Source organism: Lepidochelys kempii, chromosome 6 (genome assembly GCF_965140265.1).
Source record: "Lepidochelys kempii isolate rLepKem1 chromosome 6, rLepKem1.hap2, whole genome shotgun sequence".
NCBI lineage: Eukaryota > Metazoa > Chordata > Testudines > Cheloniidae > Lepidochelys > Lepidochelys kempii.
Genome location: NC_133261.1, coordinates 39,398,412 through 39,411,903, shown reverse-complemented (window position 1 = coordinate 39,411,903; position 13,492 = coordinate 39,398,412). Strand labels below are relative to the sequence as shown.

At 38.0% G+C, this 13,492-nt stretch overlaps 2 protein-coding genes across 8 annotated transcripts in view; both read right to left on the bottom strand.

The window, feature by feature from the left end:
* OVCH2 (ovochymase 2) overlaps window positions 1–5,175 on the bottom strand; it is a 74,809-nt gene extending 69,634 nt beyond the window's left edge. For 2 of the 3 annotated variants that reach the window (XM_073347681.1, XM_073347683.1), the window contains exon 1: window positions 4,096–4,147. The gene's annotated coding sequence lies outside the window, so the exon portion shown is untranslated. Of the gene's footprint in view, window positions 1–4,095; window positions 4,151–4,894 lie in introns of those variants that run through there. The other variant, XM_073347679.1, reaches the window with a different exon arrangement.
* A 3,157-nt stretch (window positions 5,176–8,332) lies between these two features.
* FAR1 (fatty acyl-CoA reductase 1) overlaps window positions 8,333–13,492 on the bottom strand; it is a 66,990-nt gene continuing 61,830 nt past the window's right edge. For 4 of the 5 annotated variants that reach the window (XM_073347685.1, XM_073347684.1, XM_073347686.1 and 1 more), the window contains 2 exons: window positions 12,038–12,165; window positions 8,333–9,323 (listed from right to left, as the gene is read on the bottom strand). In XM_073347685.1, coding sequence (XP_073203786.1) covers window positions 9,161–9,323; window positions 12,038–12,165 — 291 coding nt within the window. In that variant the 3' untranslated portion in view covers window positions 8,333–9,160. Of the gene's footprint in view, window positions 9,324–9,344; window positions 10,026–12,037; window positions 12,166–13,492 lie in introns of those variants that run through there. The other variant, XM_073347688.1, reaches the window with a different exon arrangement.

Genomic DNA, 13,492 nt, shown 5'->3' with positions numbered 1-13,492 from the left:
AGTTTTTTCGTTCTGTTTTTTAATTTGAGGTGTACATTTAAGTTGAGCCTCTATTATGGTGTCTTTAAAAAGTTTCCATGCAGCTTTCAGGGATTTCATTTTTGGCACTGTACCTTTTAATTTCAGTTTAACTTACTTCCTCATTTTTGTGTAGTCCCCCTTTCTGAAATTAAGTGCTACAGTGCTAGGCTGCTGTGGTGTTTTCCCTACCACAGGGATGTTAAATTTAATTATTTTATGGTCACTATTACCAAGCGGTGCTGCTATAGTCACCTCTTGGACCAGATCCTGCACTCCATTTAGGACTAAATCAAGAATTGCCTTTCCTCTTGTGGGTTCCACGACTAGCTGCTCCAAGAAGGTGTCATTTAAGGGGTCAAGAAACTTAATCTCTGTATCCCATCCTGAGGTGACATGTTCCCAGTCAATACGGCAATAGTTGAAATCCTCCATTATTAATTATTATTATTTATAGCCTTTCTAATCTCCCTAAAAAACCAAGGAGTACTTGTGGCACCTTAGACTAACATTTATTTGGGCATAAGCTTTCGTGGACCAGCTTTCCACTTCATTGGATGCATGCAGTGAAAAATACAGTAGGAAGATATATATACACAGAGAACATGAAAAAAATGGGTGTTGCCATACCAACTTAATGAGACCAATCAATTAAGGTGGGCTATTATCAAGCGGAGGGGGGAGGGGGGAACAAACTTTTGAAGTGATAATCAGGATGGCACATTTCAAACAGTTGACAAGAAGGTGTGAGTAATGGTAGGGGAAAAAATTAGCATGGGGAAATAGTTTCTACTTTGCGTAATGACCCATCTACTCCCAGTCTTTATTCAAGCCTAATTTAATGGTGTCCAGTTTGCAAATTAATTCCAATTCTGCAGTTTCTTGTTGGAGTCTGTTTTTGAAGGTTTTTTGCTGGAGAACTGTGACTTTTAGGTCTGCAATTGAGTGTGCAGGGAAGTTGAAGTGTTCTCTGAATGTTATAATTCTTGATATCTGATTTGTGTCCATTTATTCTTTTCCAGACTGTCTGGTTTGGCCAATATACATGGCAGAGGGCCATTGTTGGCACATAATGGCATATATCACATTGGTAGATGTGCAAGTGAATGAGCCTCTTATAGCGTGGCTGATGTGATTAGGTCCTATGATGAAACTTACTAGCCACTACACTTACCTACATGCCCCCAGCTTTCATCCAGACCACATAACATGATCCATTGTCTACAGCCAAACTAAGATACAACCGCATTTGCTCCAATCCCTCAGACAGAGCCAAACATCTACAAGATCTCTATCAAGCATTCTTAAAACTACAGTACCCACCTGCTGAAGTGAAGAAACAGATTGACAGAGCCAGAAGAGTACCCAGAAGTCACCTACTACAGGACAGGCCCAACAAAGAAAGTTACAGAACGCCACTAGCCATCATCTTCAGCCCCCAACTAAAACCTCTCCAACGCATCATCAAGGATCTACAATGTATCCTGAAGGACGATCCCTCACAGATCTTGGGAGACAGGCCAGTCCTCGCTTACAGACAGCCCCCCCAACCTGAAGCAAATACGCACCAGCAACCACACAACAAAAACAAGAACCTATTCTTGCAACAAAGCCCGTTGCCAACTCTGTCTACATATCTATTCAAGGGACACCATCATAGGACCTAATCATATCAGCAACACCGTAAGAGGCTCGTTCACTTGCACATCTACCAATGTGATATATGCCATCATGTGCCAGCAATGTCCCTCTGCCATGTACATTGGCCAAACCAGACAATCTCTACACAAAAGAATAAATGGACACAAATCAGATATCAAGAACAACAACATTCAAAAACCAGTCGGAGAACACTTCAACCGCCCTGCTCACTCAATTTCAGACCTAGAAGTGGCAATTCTCCAATAAAAAAACTTCAGAAACAGACTCCAACAAGAAACTGCAGAATTGGAATTAATTTGCAAACTGGACACCATTAAATTAGGCCTGAATAAAGACTGGGAGTGGATGGGTCATTACACAAAGTAAAAACTATTTTCCCATGCTAATTTTTCCCCCACTGCTGTTACTCACACCTTCTTGTCAACTGCTTAAAATGGGCCACCCTGATTATCACTACAAAAGTTTTTTTTTCTTCTTGCTGCTAATAGTCCACCTTAATTGATTGGTCTCGTTACAGTTGGTTTGGCAACAACCATTTTTCATGTTCTCTGTGTGTGTGTGTGTGTGTATATATATATATATATACACATATATATATATACACATATATATATATACACACACACACACACACACACACATCTCCCTACTGTATTTTCCACTGCATGCATCCGATGAAGTGGGTTTTAGCCCACGAAAGCTTATGCCCAAATAAATGTTAGTCTCTAAGGTGCCACAGGTACTCCTCGTTTTTTTTGCGGATACAGACTAACATGACTACCACTCTGAAATCTAATCTCCCTGCACATTTCACAGTCACTATCACTATCCTGGTCAGGTGATCGGTAATATATCTCACCTGTTCTAGTCTTATTAGAGCATGAAATTACTATCCAGAGAGATTCTGTGGTACAGTTTGGTTCATTTAAGATTTTTACTTCATTTGATTCTTTCACACATAGGACCATCCCCCACCAGCACGCCTTGTTCTGTCCTTCAGATATATTTTTGCCCTGGTATTACTGTGTCCCACTGATTATCCTCATTCCACCAAGTTTCTGATGCTTGTTATATCAATAGCCCCATTTAATACGAGGCACTCTAGTTCACCCATCTTATTATTTAGACTTCTAGCATTTGTATATAAGCATTTTAAGAACTTGTCACTTTTTGGCTTTCTGCCATTACATGATGTAATTGAATGGGACTCTTTCATTTGACTCTCTCATCAGATCCTATCCATATTTTTATCATCTTCCATTCTCTCCTCTTTACTAGGACATAGAGAATCTCAATTAATAGATTGTCCCCTAAGGGATGCCTCTGTTCGAATTACATGCTCCTCCACACCTCTCAGTTTTCCCGCAGTCCTTAGTTTAAAAACTGCTCTATGGCCTTTTAAATTTTAAGTGCCAGCAATCTGGTTCTATTTTGGTTTAGTTTAGTTTAGCATTTCAGAGAATGCTACCTTGGAGGTCCTGGACTTCAAGTTATCTGGTCCACCCCTCTACCAATACAGTATGGTTCCTTCTATGCATTCTCTCTTGCTTCAGTTATTTAATAGTTCCCAAGCAATAAAGCTTTCACTACTTTCCACAAGAGGCTTTACATGTAATATTCTGCCTACCAGTAAGATGTTCCTAATATTTACCTGAATTGATCCATTTTATAATATCATCCATTACTGCCCTTATACCAATCTAAATATTTCCATCTTTCATATGCTCGTAGAGGACTGTTATACTCTGCCCCCTTCTCATCATTGCTTAGCTGGATGTTTAGCTTTTAATCTTTCCTTATAAAATCAGCCCTGCCCCACACTCCAACTTTTGTTGCATATTGGAAAACTGAATGCAAGAGAGAGCATTCAGTAAACTGTGAGCCCAGAACTAAACATTATATTCCAGGTGTAATCTCACTAGAGGCATACAGAAAGGGATTGTCTTAACCAATTACAAATTCATATAAGTTGCTGTCCAAAGATATCTTGACATTGCTACTTTCCAGGTTTATCACTCCAATTGATTACCTGGGTGTAGAGGAAGTTTTGACTACATGTATTAGCTTGTATTTTAGCAAAATGAATCATTATTTCTTACTTGCATTCTTTCTCCTTTCACTAATGCTCCGAACTAGGATCAAGGGGTCCCTTAGAGATTAAACAAGGATACTGGAGGGTTTTTTGTTTAATGTTTTACTTGCATCGTAACATCAACAAGTTTTGTATATTACCGCAACCTTTTAGCTATTTCACATATTTTGCATATGAAGTCCAGTGTACAGTGCCACTGAAGTACTATTAGAAAGATTTATACAGGTCAAGTCCAAACAAGTCAACAATGCATGTGGATGGGAAGAAGCAGAGTAGATAGTTTATATGTCTGTCATCCTTTCCCAGGGAGACCAAGCACTCACCTAGCAATTCTAGAATATTACAATTCTAGATTTTGTCATCTTCTGTTTCACCTTCCTAAAGGGAGAGAGAGACTAGATTACCCTCAACAATGTTGGGGTTTTAGTTTTTGCTCACTAGACTACTATAGAACATTGGTTATGATGGTCACAGAAATGCCACATACTGCACTTTTTTTAAAATGTAGGTTTTTACTATCTGTATCTATACAATGCCTACCATAATTTAACCCAGCTACTACAATACAAATAAAAATGTATTCTTTTTGGGGAAAATCAGAGTGTCCTAATTATTTCTCTGAGAGGAACAACCATTCAATTAGTAAGTGAAATTAAAGGCCACTGTTAGCAGCCACCATACTAGAAGTTGATAGGATGCAACAGAATTAAGAGAAAAATCCCACACTTTGCATTCAAATCACCATTCTTAATGCTTTAAATTTTACTTCAGTACATTTCTAAACTAATCAGAACTTTTAAACTCACCAATTAGTCATTATTTTAATCTCCCACAATAATGCACACAGTTAAAATAGCTCAAAGCTGTCATTGTTTCAGTCCCTCCATATCGTGAAAAGACAAGATGGTAGTATAATTACTAATTATCTATCAATATGAGTCACAGATCTGTTGAAGGGTAGAGAAAGCCAAAGAGACTGCGGGCCGCATACCACAAAAAGTAACAAGATAGTGTTGGAGGAAAAATGGGTTTGAACTTATAAATAAATCCTGAAAGTGGAAGCACAGTTAAAATTTACATTCATGGGACAGCAAAATAGGACTGGTGGTCAAGTTGACTAACCTTTTATTTATCCAGTCATCTGAAACAGACAAAAGAAAAAGCCAGCTTCTTCAAACAGACAAAGCCAAAGCAGATGCATTGCAAGAGGCACTACAATAAATTTAAGAAAAGCTTGAAGTTAAAAAGGAAAAAAATGAGGCCCTATGAACTCATTTCACCCTCTTCCCATACAGACCACTACACTGCAGATTTGAAGCAGGAGTGGGTGATTCACACTTACACTGTTCACTGAGCTACTGTATAGCTTCTAGCAAGTCACAAGTATTGTGAACACTTACTTGAATCTTTTCCATATTGAGCAAGCGTTTTTTTTAAAAGGACAGCATAAATAGAATATAGTTTAAGCACTTGCTGACATTTTTCTACAGCAGCGTCCTAGCTTCATTTCTGTATTAAATAAATCAATTTGTCCCCCAGTATCATATGAAGTATGCAAATTTAGTGCTAGGTCATATTTTATCTACACCTCTCATCTCTCCTATATAAAAAGATACGTGTTTCCTTAGATCCGACATTTACTTCTGTCCCACACAACCATCCCTGTACATTACTGTTAATACCAGATCAGGAATTTATGAAAAAAGGTTATCAAATTTGGTATATTTTTTATAGTTTCCTGCAGTACCAATATTTCCTTTTGCATCTTTGTTCCAATATCTGAGTCTTAGACATTAGAAGTGTGTGTGTGTCAAAAATTAACTAACAAATCCAACCTATCATGCTTATCAGCGTAGTCTTTCAAAGGGCAAGTGAAAACAGGCATGAATGTTGTGCCTTAGCCCTGGTGAGTTATGAATACTGTTTTTGTACAAAGCTAACGGCACTTCCTCCTGCATTCTCCTCAAAAGTTCCAGGCTTTCTGACTGTGGTACAGTGATTGCAATTCACTCATGCAAACTTAAAGCCTGCAGCTTACTGCAAAGCCACAATGTACTGCACATTTGGTTGGGATAAACTGGTGGTGTTAACTAGTATTTCCTTAGGTTTCATCTTTAAGTACATTTTCCTCCTAACCTTCACCCCTTTTACCTGAAAAAGGAAATATTCGTGCACTCAGATATACAGAAATTGACATTACCAACAAAGAGATGGTTATAATGAGTAACAAACTTCAATATAACCAAATATTCCTAGCTATGCACTTTAGCAATACCTCATAAAAATCTTAGACTGTGTTTGGTCCTCTTAAATAAGAAGAGCAGTACTAGAGATACAGAAAGTCTAGCTGGTAAGGGTAAGAAAACACAAAAATGCACATGTAACTACAAAGAGCTTATTAAGATAGTATAACCTTGAATTCTGTAAATACTATTTTCAATTAAGTATTCCACACAATTTAACTCAAAACTTGAGAAATTCAGTATATGTAAAGATGCAATAAATATTATAAACAGCATATTTAAGGGATTTGTTTATTTTTGGTTTACAAACAAAGGCACCCAATGTTTCTATTTACGTCTTATAAAAGCTTACAGATTTAACATTTCTTTTAGAGTATCTGTTCCTATGACAGAAAATCCCATTATAGGAAAAAGCACTTTTCCCTTGGTCCCATATTTTAAATACCGGTATACCTGTTTAATGACCATCGGTTTTCAGACTGCTCTTCCTCCTACTTAACATGTCAGATTTCACTGTTATTTAGTGAGTTACAGAACACATTAACCTTACAGTATCAAAATATAGATTCAGTATGTTCTCATTAATATTTATAGTTCTGGAAACAGAAAACTGCAAACATTAATATGGAAAAAAAAAACAAAAAAAAACCCCAAGTGTCCTGTATGGAAAAAAAGGGCCTTCAGATACAATTTTAATGGCTGAGTCATGTGGAATGACAAAATAAATGTACTTAATGTGGTAAGTCACTATCATGAATTAAACAGGGTGACTGATGAGTTTGTGTATGAAACAAAAATAGTAATCCACAACTAACAGTCTCAATTGTAAAGAAAAGCTTGGGGTTTTTAAATGGTTAAGTTTACATGGGAAAGATTAGAGATCCTTATGCTCAAAATGATGCAGTTACTTCAGTAATTTATTCATTCAATAGCAGAGATTCCTTTAAAGAGTGTTATGAACAAGAAAATCAGCTCAGTGGCTTCACAGTTCTCAGTTGCTCAGTTTAAAGGAATCATCATTAAAGGAACTATGTAAAAAACAAGTTATGGTTACAGAGAGAAAAAGCTGTTTAACTATTAATTTCACAATCTTGATACATTTGGGCCTCTTTCCAAGTTCACTCACATACCAAGAATGGAAAAAGTGGGTCATCGGATTCCAGACACCTTCTGCAGAAAATCTACATTTCATTAACAGTATATTTTCAAGTCCAATAACAGAAGATGTACAGGGAGGCAGCTATGACAAATACATCAGGGATATTACAGTTAAGTGTAACACTTCGAATCACAAAAGCCACAATTTATTGTACTTTCAACCACTGTCGGAGGTCTCTCACACGTCATGGTGTGGTCCGAAACCATTATAGTTTTGTATCACTGTAAAGAATATTCACACAAAATATTCTTTAAAAGGAAGCAAGGTTTTCAGTACTTATTACAGAGTATTTAGCTTCAACAAAGGAAGCTGTTCTTTCCAAAACTGGATATACACTCACATGAAATAAAGTGTTTTCCTTTAAAGTTAGCTTTTCACAAGAACAGAAAAATAAGCTCATTGCACACTTACTTCAAATGGGACAAGAAACCAAATATGTATACATGTTTTATGTAATTTTTGTATGATTAATTTAAAATTTACCTTTCCAGGCATATTCAAAAACACATACTGGATTTAAGTACAGCACAAACTGATCATTTTAATGAGAACATACCATGTAGGTGTGTAGGTGTGTCAAATAAAAGCAATGTTAAAAATGTTTCAAAATAGAATTGTAGGCAATTGAGATATAAAGGGAAATTCATTAAGTGTTACATTAAAATAGAATTCAGCTGTTTCTTGCAGTTATTCAATATGTATTTATCCTGCTAAATCAAAATAGACATGCAGAAAAATAGATATCTTCAATTTTGGCCAAGAGTTTGCTACAAAATATTGTAAACTTAAAAAATTCTTAATTTATTTAAGATGTGCAGGATTCGTCTTCTCCCTACCTCCCCAGTGAAATGCAAGTTTGTGTTGGATCATTTTTGATGTGTTTTTTGCAAGTACATTAACTTCAATCCTTCACATAGTAAGAGAATTTTGTTGAGATCATGATTCTTGAAGATAGATAAAAATGGTTTAGCAAGGTATGTGACAGAGAATATACAATTTGTCTTAGCCAGCCAGAGCTTAAAAAATATTCTACGAATGATATAAATAGTAGCAAAGGATATGGAAATTCCTCTGAAGAGGTTAATCTTGAACTAGGTGTGTAATTATTAATGCATTGCCTGTGTGTTCCTGATCTAGCCATCATCTAGTGCAAAGAAATTCAACTTGCATCTGTTCTTTTTACTGTCATATTTCCTTTCCTTTTATTTCTTTGTTCAATAAAAGGAAAGGATTGATTCTGCTTTCCGACATGCAAATGGTTCTCACTGACTTTAATGGGAGTTTCATGCCAGCATCTAAGGGCAGAATTAATGTGTGTACACATTTTGAAGACTAGATCAGACAACTAGTCTTTCAATTAAGAGTGATGCAATTCTTCTACTGAAGGAGTCTTCATCATAGCCTTACAATCTTTGAGGAAGGAAGTGAGGGAAAGGTGCTAAAAGTCAAGAACAGAACAACATAAGAAGCTATCAGTAATTTACAAAGATCCACCGTCACTCATATGGGCTTGTAACGGGACAGAACTCACTAATCTAGGAGTCTCAAATAAATAGGTCTACAAACTGAGTCAATATTTTGTTCTTCTTACTGAATGTGCCTATTTACAGTAAAAATTAAAATCAGAAGTTACTTGTTAAGGCAGATTTCAATCAAATGCATTCCAGAATTGCACAGTTATATTGGTCAATGATCCAAACGTTTCTCCCCAGGCCAAAGAGTTAAACTTGCTGTGGATAGATTTTTGTTTGTAATGCTAACACATTTGTCTAATGCCAATTTGATCCAGTATTCAACTATTTTATTCTCTAAGTTTTCATGGAATACACAATTAAACATTACATATACTATACTGTATATTTCACACTCCAGGTCTAAGATGATTTCATGTTTTTACAAAAGATGAGATGACTAAGTACATTTTACAGGCTTTGTGCAGTTAGACCACCATATGCATAGATGTCCTAATGCTAAAAATTCTTCTCTTCAGTATCTCATAGTACTGGATGCTCTAAAGTAGGAGAGGAACTTGTAACACAGACTAACCACGAAGTACCAGATGTTTCTTGCCATTTGTGATCTTGCAATAAAGATACGCCAGATCAGGATCACAAGGACTGTATTGAAGCCATAACGTATGTTCCTTAACCTAGGAAAGAATTAAAGAAATGTAAAAGTTTTAAGTGTTGAGAAAACACTGAGCTCTGCAGATGAAAGATGCTATAGAAGTGCAACCTCTAATTTATTATGGAATTTAAGGCATTCCACATTTCTCACACCCCAAGTTGCACTGTGGGCCAAATTAACCGAACGAAGGGGCAGCAGCTCATCTGCAGTCACCCCAGGGGACTGGGACCAGATTAATCATTGAGAAAGGGGCTTGGCAGGAATGGAGAGGAAAGCCATATAACTGCGTTAGAAACTGTACTACAGAATAAACAGAAATGTAATATGCCAACAGTGAAGGGTATTTATCAAGCAAATTCAAAGCTAACACATGGTCATTTTCCAATATATTTTTAGAAAGGACACTAATTCTTAGTTTCCAGAACATGCACCATTCGTTTCTTTAACAGGTTTAAGATACACAGTACTGACTGACTGGCTGGGGGGGTGGGGGGAGGGAGTGCGTTTTTCAGCTATGGGAACCCTAGAACTCACCTACAACTTTAGACTTACTCTTTTTGAAGACAGGATCTCAGACTATTTTAAAAGCTTAAAAACATTTAATTTACTTTGTAATGCATCTCTGAAGATAGGTAGTCTTCAGAGGTGTGAATCCAAGATCGTGTCCCTGAACCATGTAACAGGACTTTGTAGCTTCTCTAATCTGCCGTCATTCAGTTTTTTTCTTTTTTATTTAAAATAAGCACAATTAGTATGACTATTGCAGACATAGCTCAAAAACAAAATGCAGCCAAATAGACACAATAGTACTTCACTCTCTAGACCAGCTGAATCGTTTCCCTGTTTGCAGCCTCTACAAAAAAAGTTATAACACTATTTGTATCACGCAAAAAGTGTTCTCTTGCTCCCTGACTGGAGCGAGATCTGTTCTTACAGTAGACACAAGTAATTAAATTGATTCTCCTTTTTACAAAGCTAGATAAACTGCTTGGTGAATTTTAAAACTACTCTGTTGGCCAAACAGATCCTTCTTCACACCAAACATAATAATAAAAGAAGACATTGTGATTATTACAACTTCTAAGCACTGTAAACATTGCACTGAAATCTACATATCAAGAAGACTAAGTTTATGAATTTCCAGAGCTCATCTCACTGTCGCATCAGGTCAAAAATATTTAAATGTTCTCATAATCAGCTGTGTAGGATTTACATATAAAAAGCAGTGGGGATTATAACACAACTTTATACATGTAGATACTATGGGACCTCTATAGTAACACAGAAGAAAAGTTACTGACAAAGGAAGCCATTCACAGTTTGTGATAAACAAGTGTTGCTCAGTATCTGAATATGAGAGATTCTGAAGACAGTCAAAGCTGCCTTAATGCAAGTTATTTAGTGGCTTTTTGTTTATTTTCATGTAGTGTCCAATTCATCTAAGCACCATAACTGTAGCTACTATATTACTGTGCTTCCAGGCACTAGATGACACCAAGTTCTCTTCTCACTCTTCCTTCGTAACTGGCAGCAGAACTCCCCAATAGACAAAGCTCTGGTGATCTTTAACTGGCTCTTCTTGCTGTGCAGCTCAGTCTTTTCTTTATCTTACTAGAGATAAGACAAAGCAGCACATTGCTCCTCCCCTTCTCTGCCTGAATGGCCACAAATGCTTCCAGAAAAGGTAAAAATGTTTTTACTGATTACAACCTGTGTAGAACTGGTATGTTCTGCATGCAGATTGGTCAGACCACTCAGAAAGAAAGTAAGCCAACCTCTCTCATTCACGAAGTCCTAACGAATTTACATATTGAAAGGGGTAGAATTCACGGACTACCGAATTTGGACAGTAACCCAGTTGGCACTGTGAAAGCAGATGGAAGAAAGGATCCCAGCCAAAGTTCAGGTACTCAGGAAAGAGAAACAAAATTGCTTTGCATGCCATTTTTTCCAAAGCTGGTATTTGCCCACCTTCCGCAGTGCAGTTACTGTTTCATGTCAGCCAAATGTCTCTCTCCCCATTGATACTAAATCCAGGCCATTCTCTTACTCCCACACTGTGAAAGCCTATCCATCTTCCATCCGGGGAAACAGTTCTATGCAGTAGTAGTTTATCTGAAGGGCCAATCCTCTGCTAAGCCCCCCACATCAGTCCTAGATTCAAGAAGTAGATTCCTTCAAACTCTAGGCAGCTGGTGGCTGTATATGGCTAAACAGGCTCCCAGTCCAGACTGAACACCAGACCTGAACTCCAGAGCCCCAAACTCTTTCAGCTCAGAAAGAAAGTTTAATTTAGAAAAGTCTACCTCAGACTGAAGCATTCCTAATACTGAACTGGACAGAACAGTTTCATGGCAACAATGCATTGCCCATTGTATAGGGCGGTCGGGGGCGATGTCAGGAGAGTTAGGAGGGAGAGAAGAGGAGCTACACCAGAAGGACTCAGCAGACAGCAGAACCAACTGAGAGAGTGGCTCCTCTATTCCAAAGCGAGGGAACACAAGACAGACCCTTTCATTTCCACACAGAACCAGTCTTTCAAAGCGTTACAACGAACTCTGATAAGAATGGATTGATCACTTTGTCAGTCAGAGGGGAAATAGTTTACTCCAATAACATTATATTAATAAAGCATGATTAAGCCATAGGGCAAGAAGGGACTGAGGTAGACAAGGAAAGGAAAAACAATACGCAGAAAGGGAAATATATTAAGGAACAACTGAAATGCAAACCTACTTCTTCAAATGTTTCCTAGCTGCAGGGAGACCTGACATTTCCTCATTCAATACATATTTCTTAGTTCCCATACAGTAGTTCTCCATGTATTCTGCCCAGTGTAACTGTCGAACATCAAAATTAAACACCTACATAAAAAGAGAACCTAATGGTTAGAACTTTTAAGAAAAAAAATCATTACATTAACTTTACCCATCAGTCTCATAACGCAAGAACAAAAATGGACATGTCACGGTCAGATACCTTCATCACAGAATAATTACAAGGAAATAAGTGTCCTGTGCTTTCACAAAAAAAAAGAAAAAAGAAAAGGAAAGAAAAACACACCCCAAAGTCCAAAGATCTAGATTTTCTTTTCTGGCCTCACCACAGGCTTAATGTGTGACTTTCAGTGAGATAGCTAATGACTGACTCATTTTCCCCATCTGGAAAATTTCTTAGAAGTATGTTGCTTTGCCTTACAGAGTTGGTGGGTATGTCTGTATTGCAAATAAAAACCCATGGCTGGCCCATGCCAGCTGACTTGGGCTCAGGCTAAAGGGTTGTTTAATTGTGATGCAGGCGTTCAGGCTGCAGCCTGGGCTCTAGGACCCTGCACATCTACACCACCGTAAGCCCGAGTGTAGACAAACCATCTAAAGAGGCCTAGGTATTTATACTATGGTTTTCCATGTATTCAATGTATGTATTCAAATTGATGGCATTTACGTTATTCTTTAGTATTATTTAATGCCGCAATAGACTGAATGGTCTAAGATTTTATTATTTTAGTCCTTCAGCCATTTTCTATGTCACCTGTGCAGTTCTTTTAAAACATACTTGACTTGTAGGACTTTACATTCTGTATGTATTCTATGTGGTTACCACCTAAGAGAGTTTCTTCATCACTGTGGTAGCTTTAGGAACTTAATTTTTCAGTGTGGATTTCTGGATTCCCTAATATCAGAACAGTCTGTGATGGCAGTCATGGCAAGTCTTATAACACACTACAATTTTCTAGAGGTTTTTACTTACAAATACTACAGATTTCCGATAACAGAACTAGTGAGGTCATGACAAGGGCAAAAATCAAGTAAACAGTTCTGTAAGCTGGAAAAAAAAGTGTCCTTGATAATTTAACCAGATTCATAAAGTTGATATTACTTATGCTAACTCAGAGGTGGGCAAACTATGGCCTGCGGGCAACATCCAGCCCACAGAACTGTCCTGCCTGGCCTCTGAGCTCCGGCTAACCCCCGGCCCCTCCCCTGTTTTCCCCCCTCTCCCACAGCCACGCCGGCAGCGTTCTGGGCAGCGGGCCTGTGCGCTCCTGCAGGGCAGCGTGGCAGTGTGTCTGGCTCAGCCAGGCGGCGCAGCTCCCAGACATGCTGCTCTGAGCGGGATGGTAAGGGCGCCGGGGCCAGGGGGTCCTGGGGGGGGCAGTCAGGGGCAGGGGTTCGGATGGGTCAGAGGTTC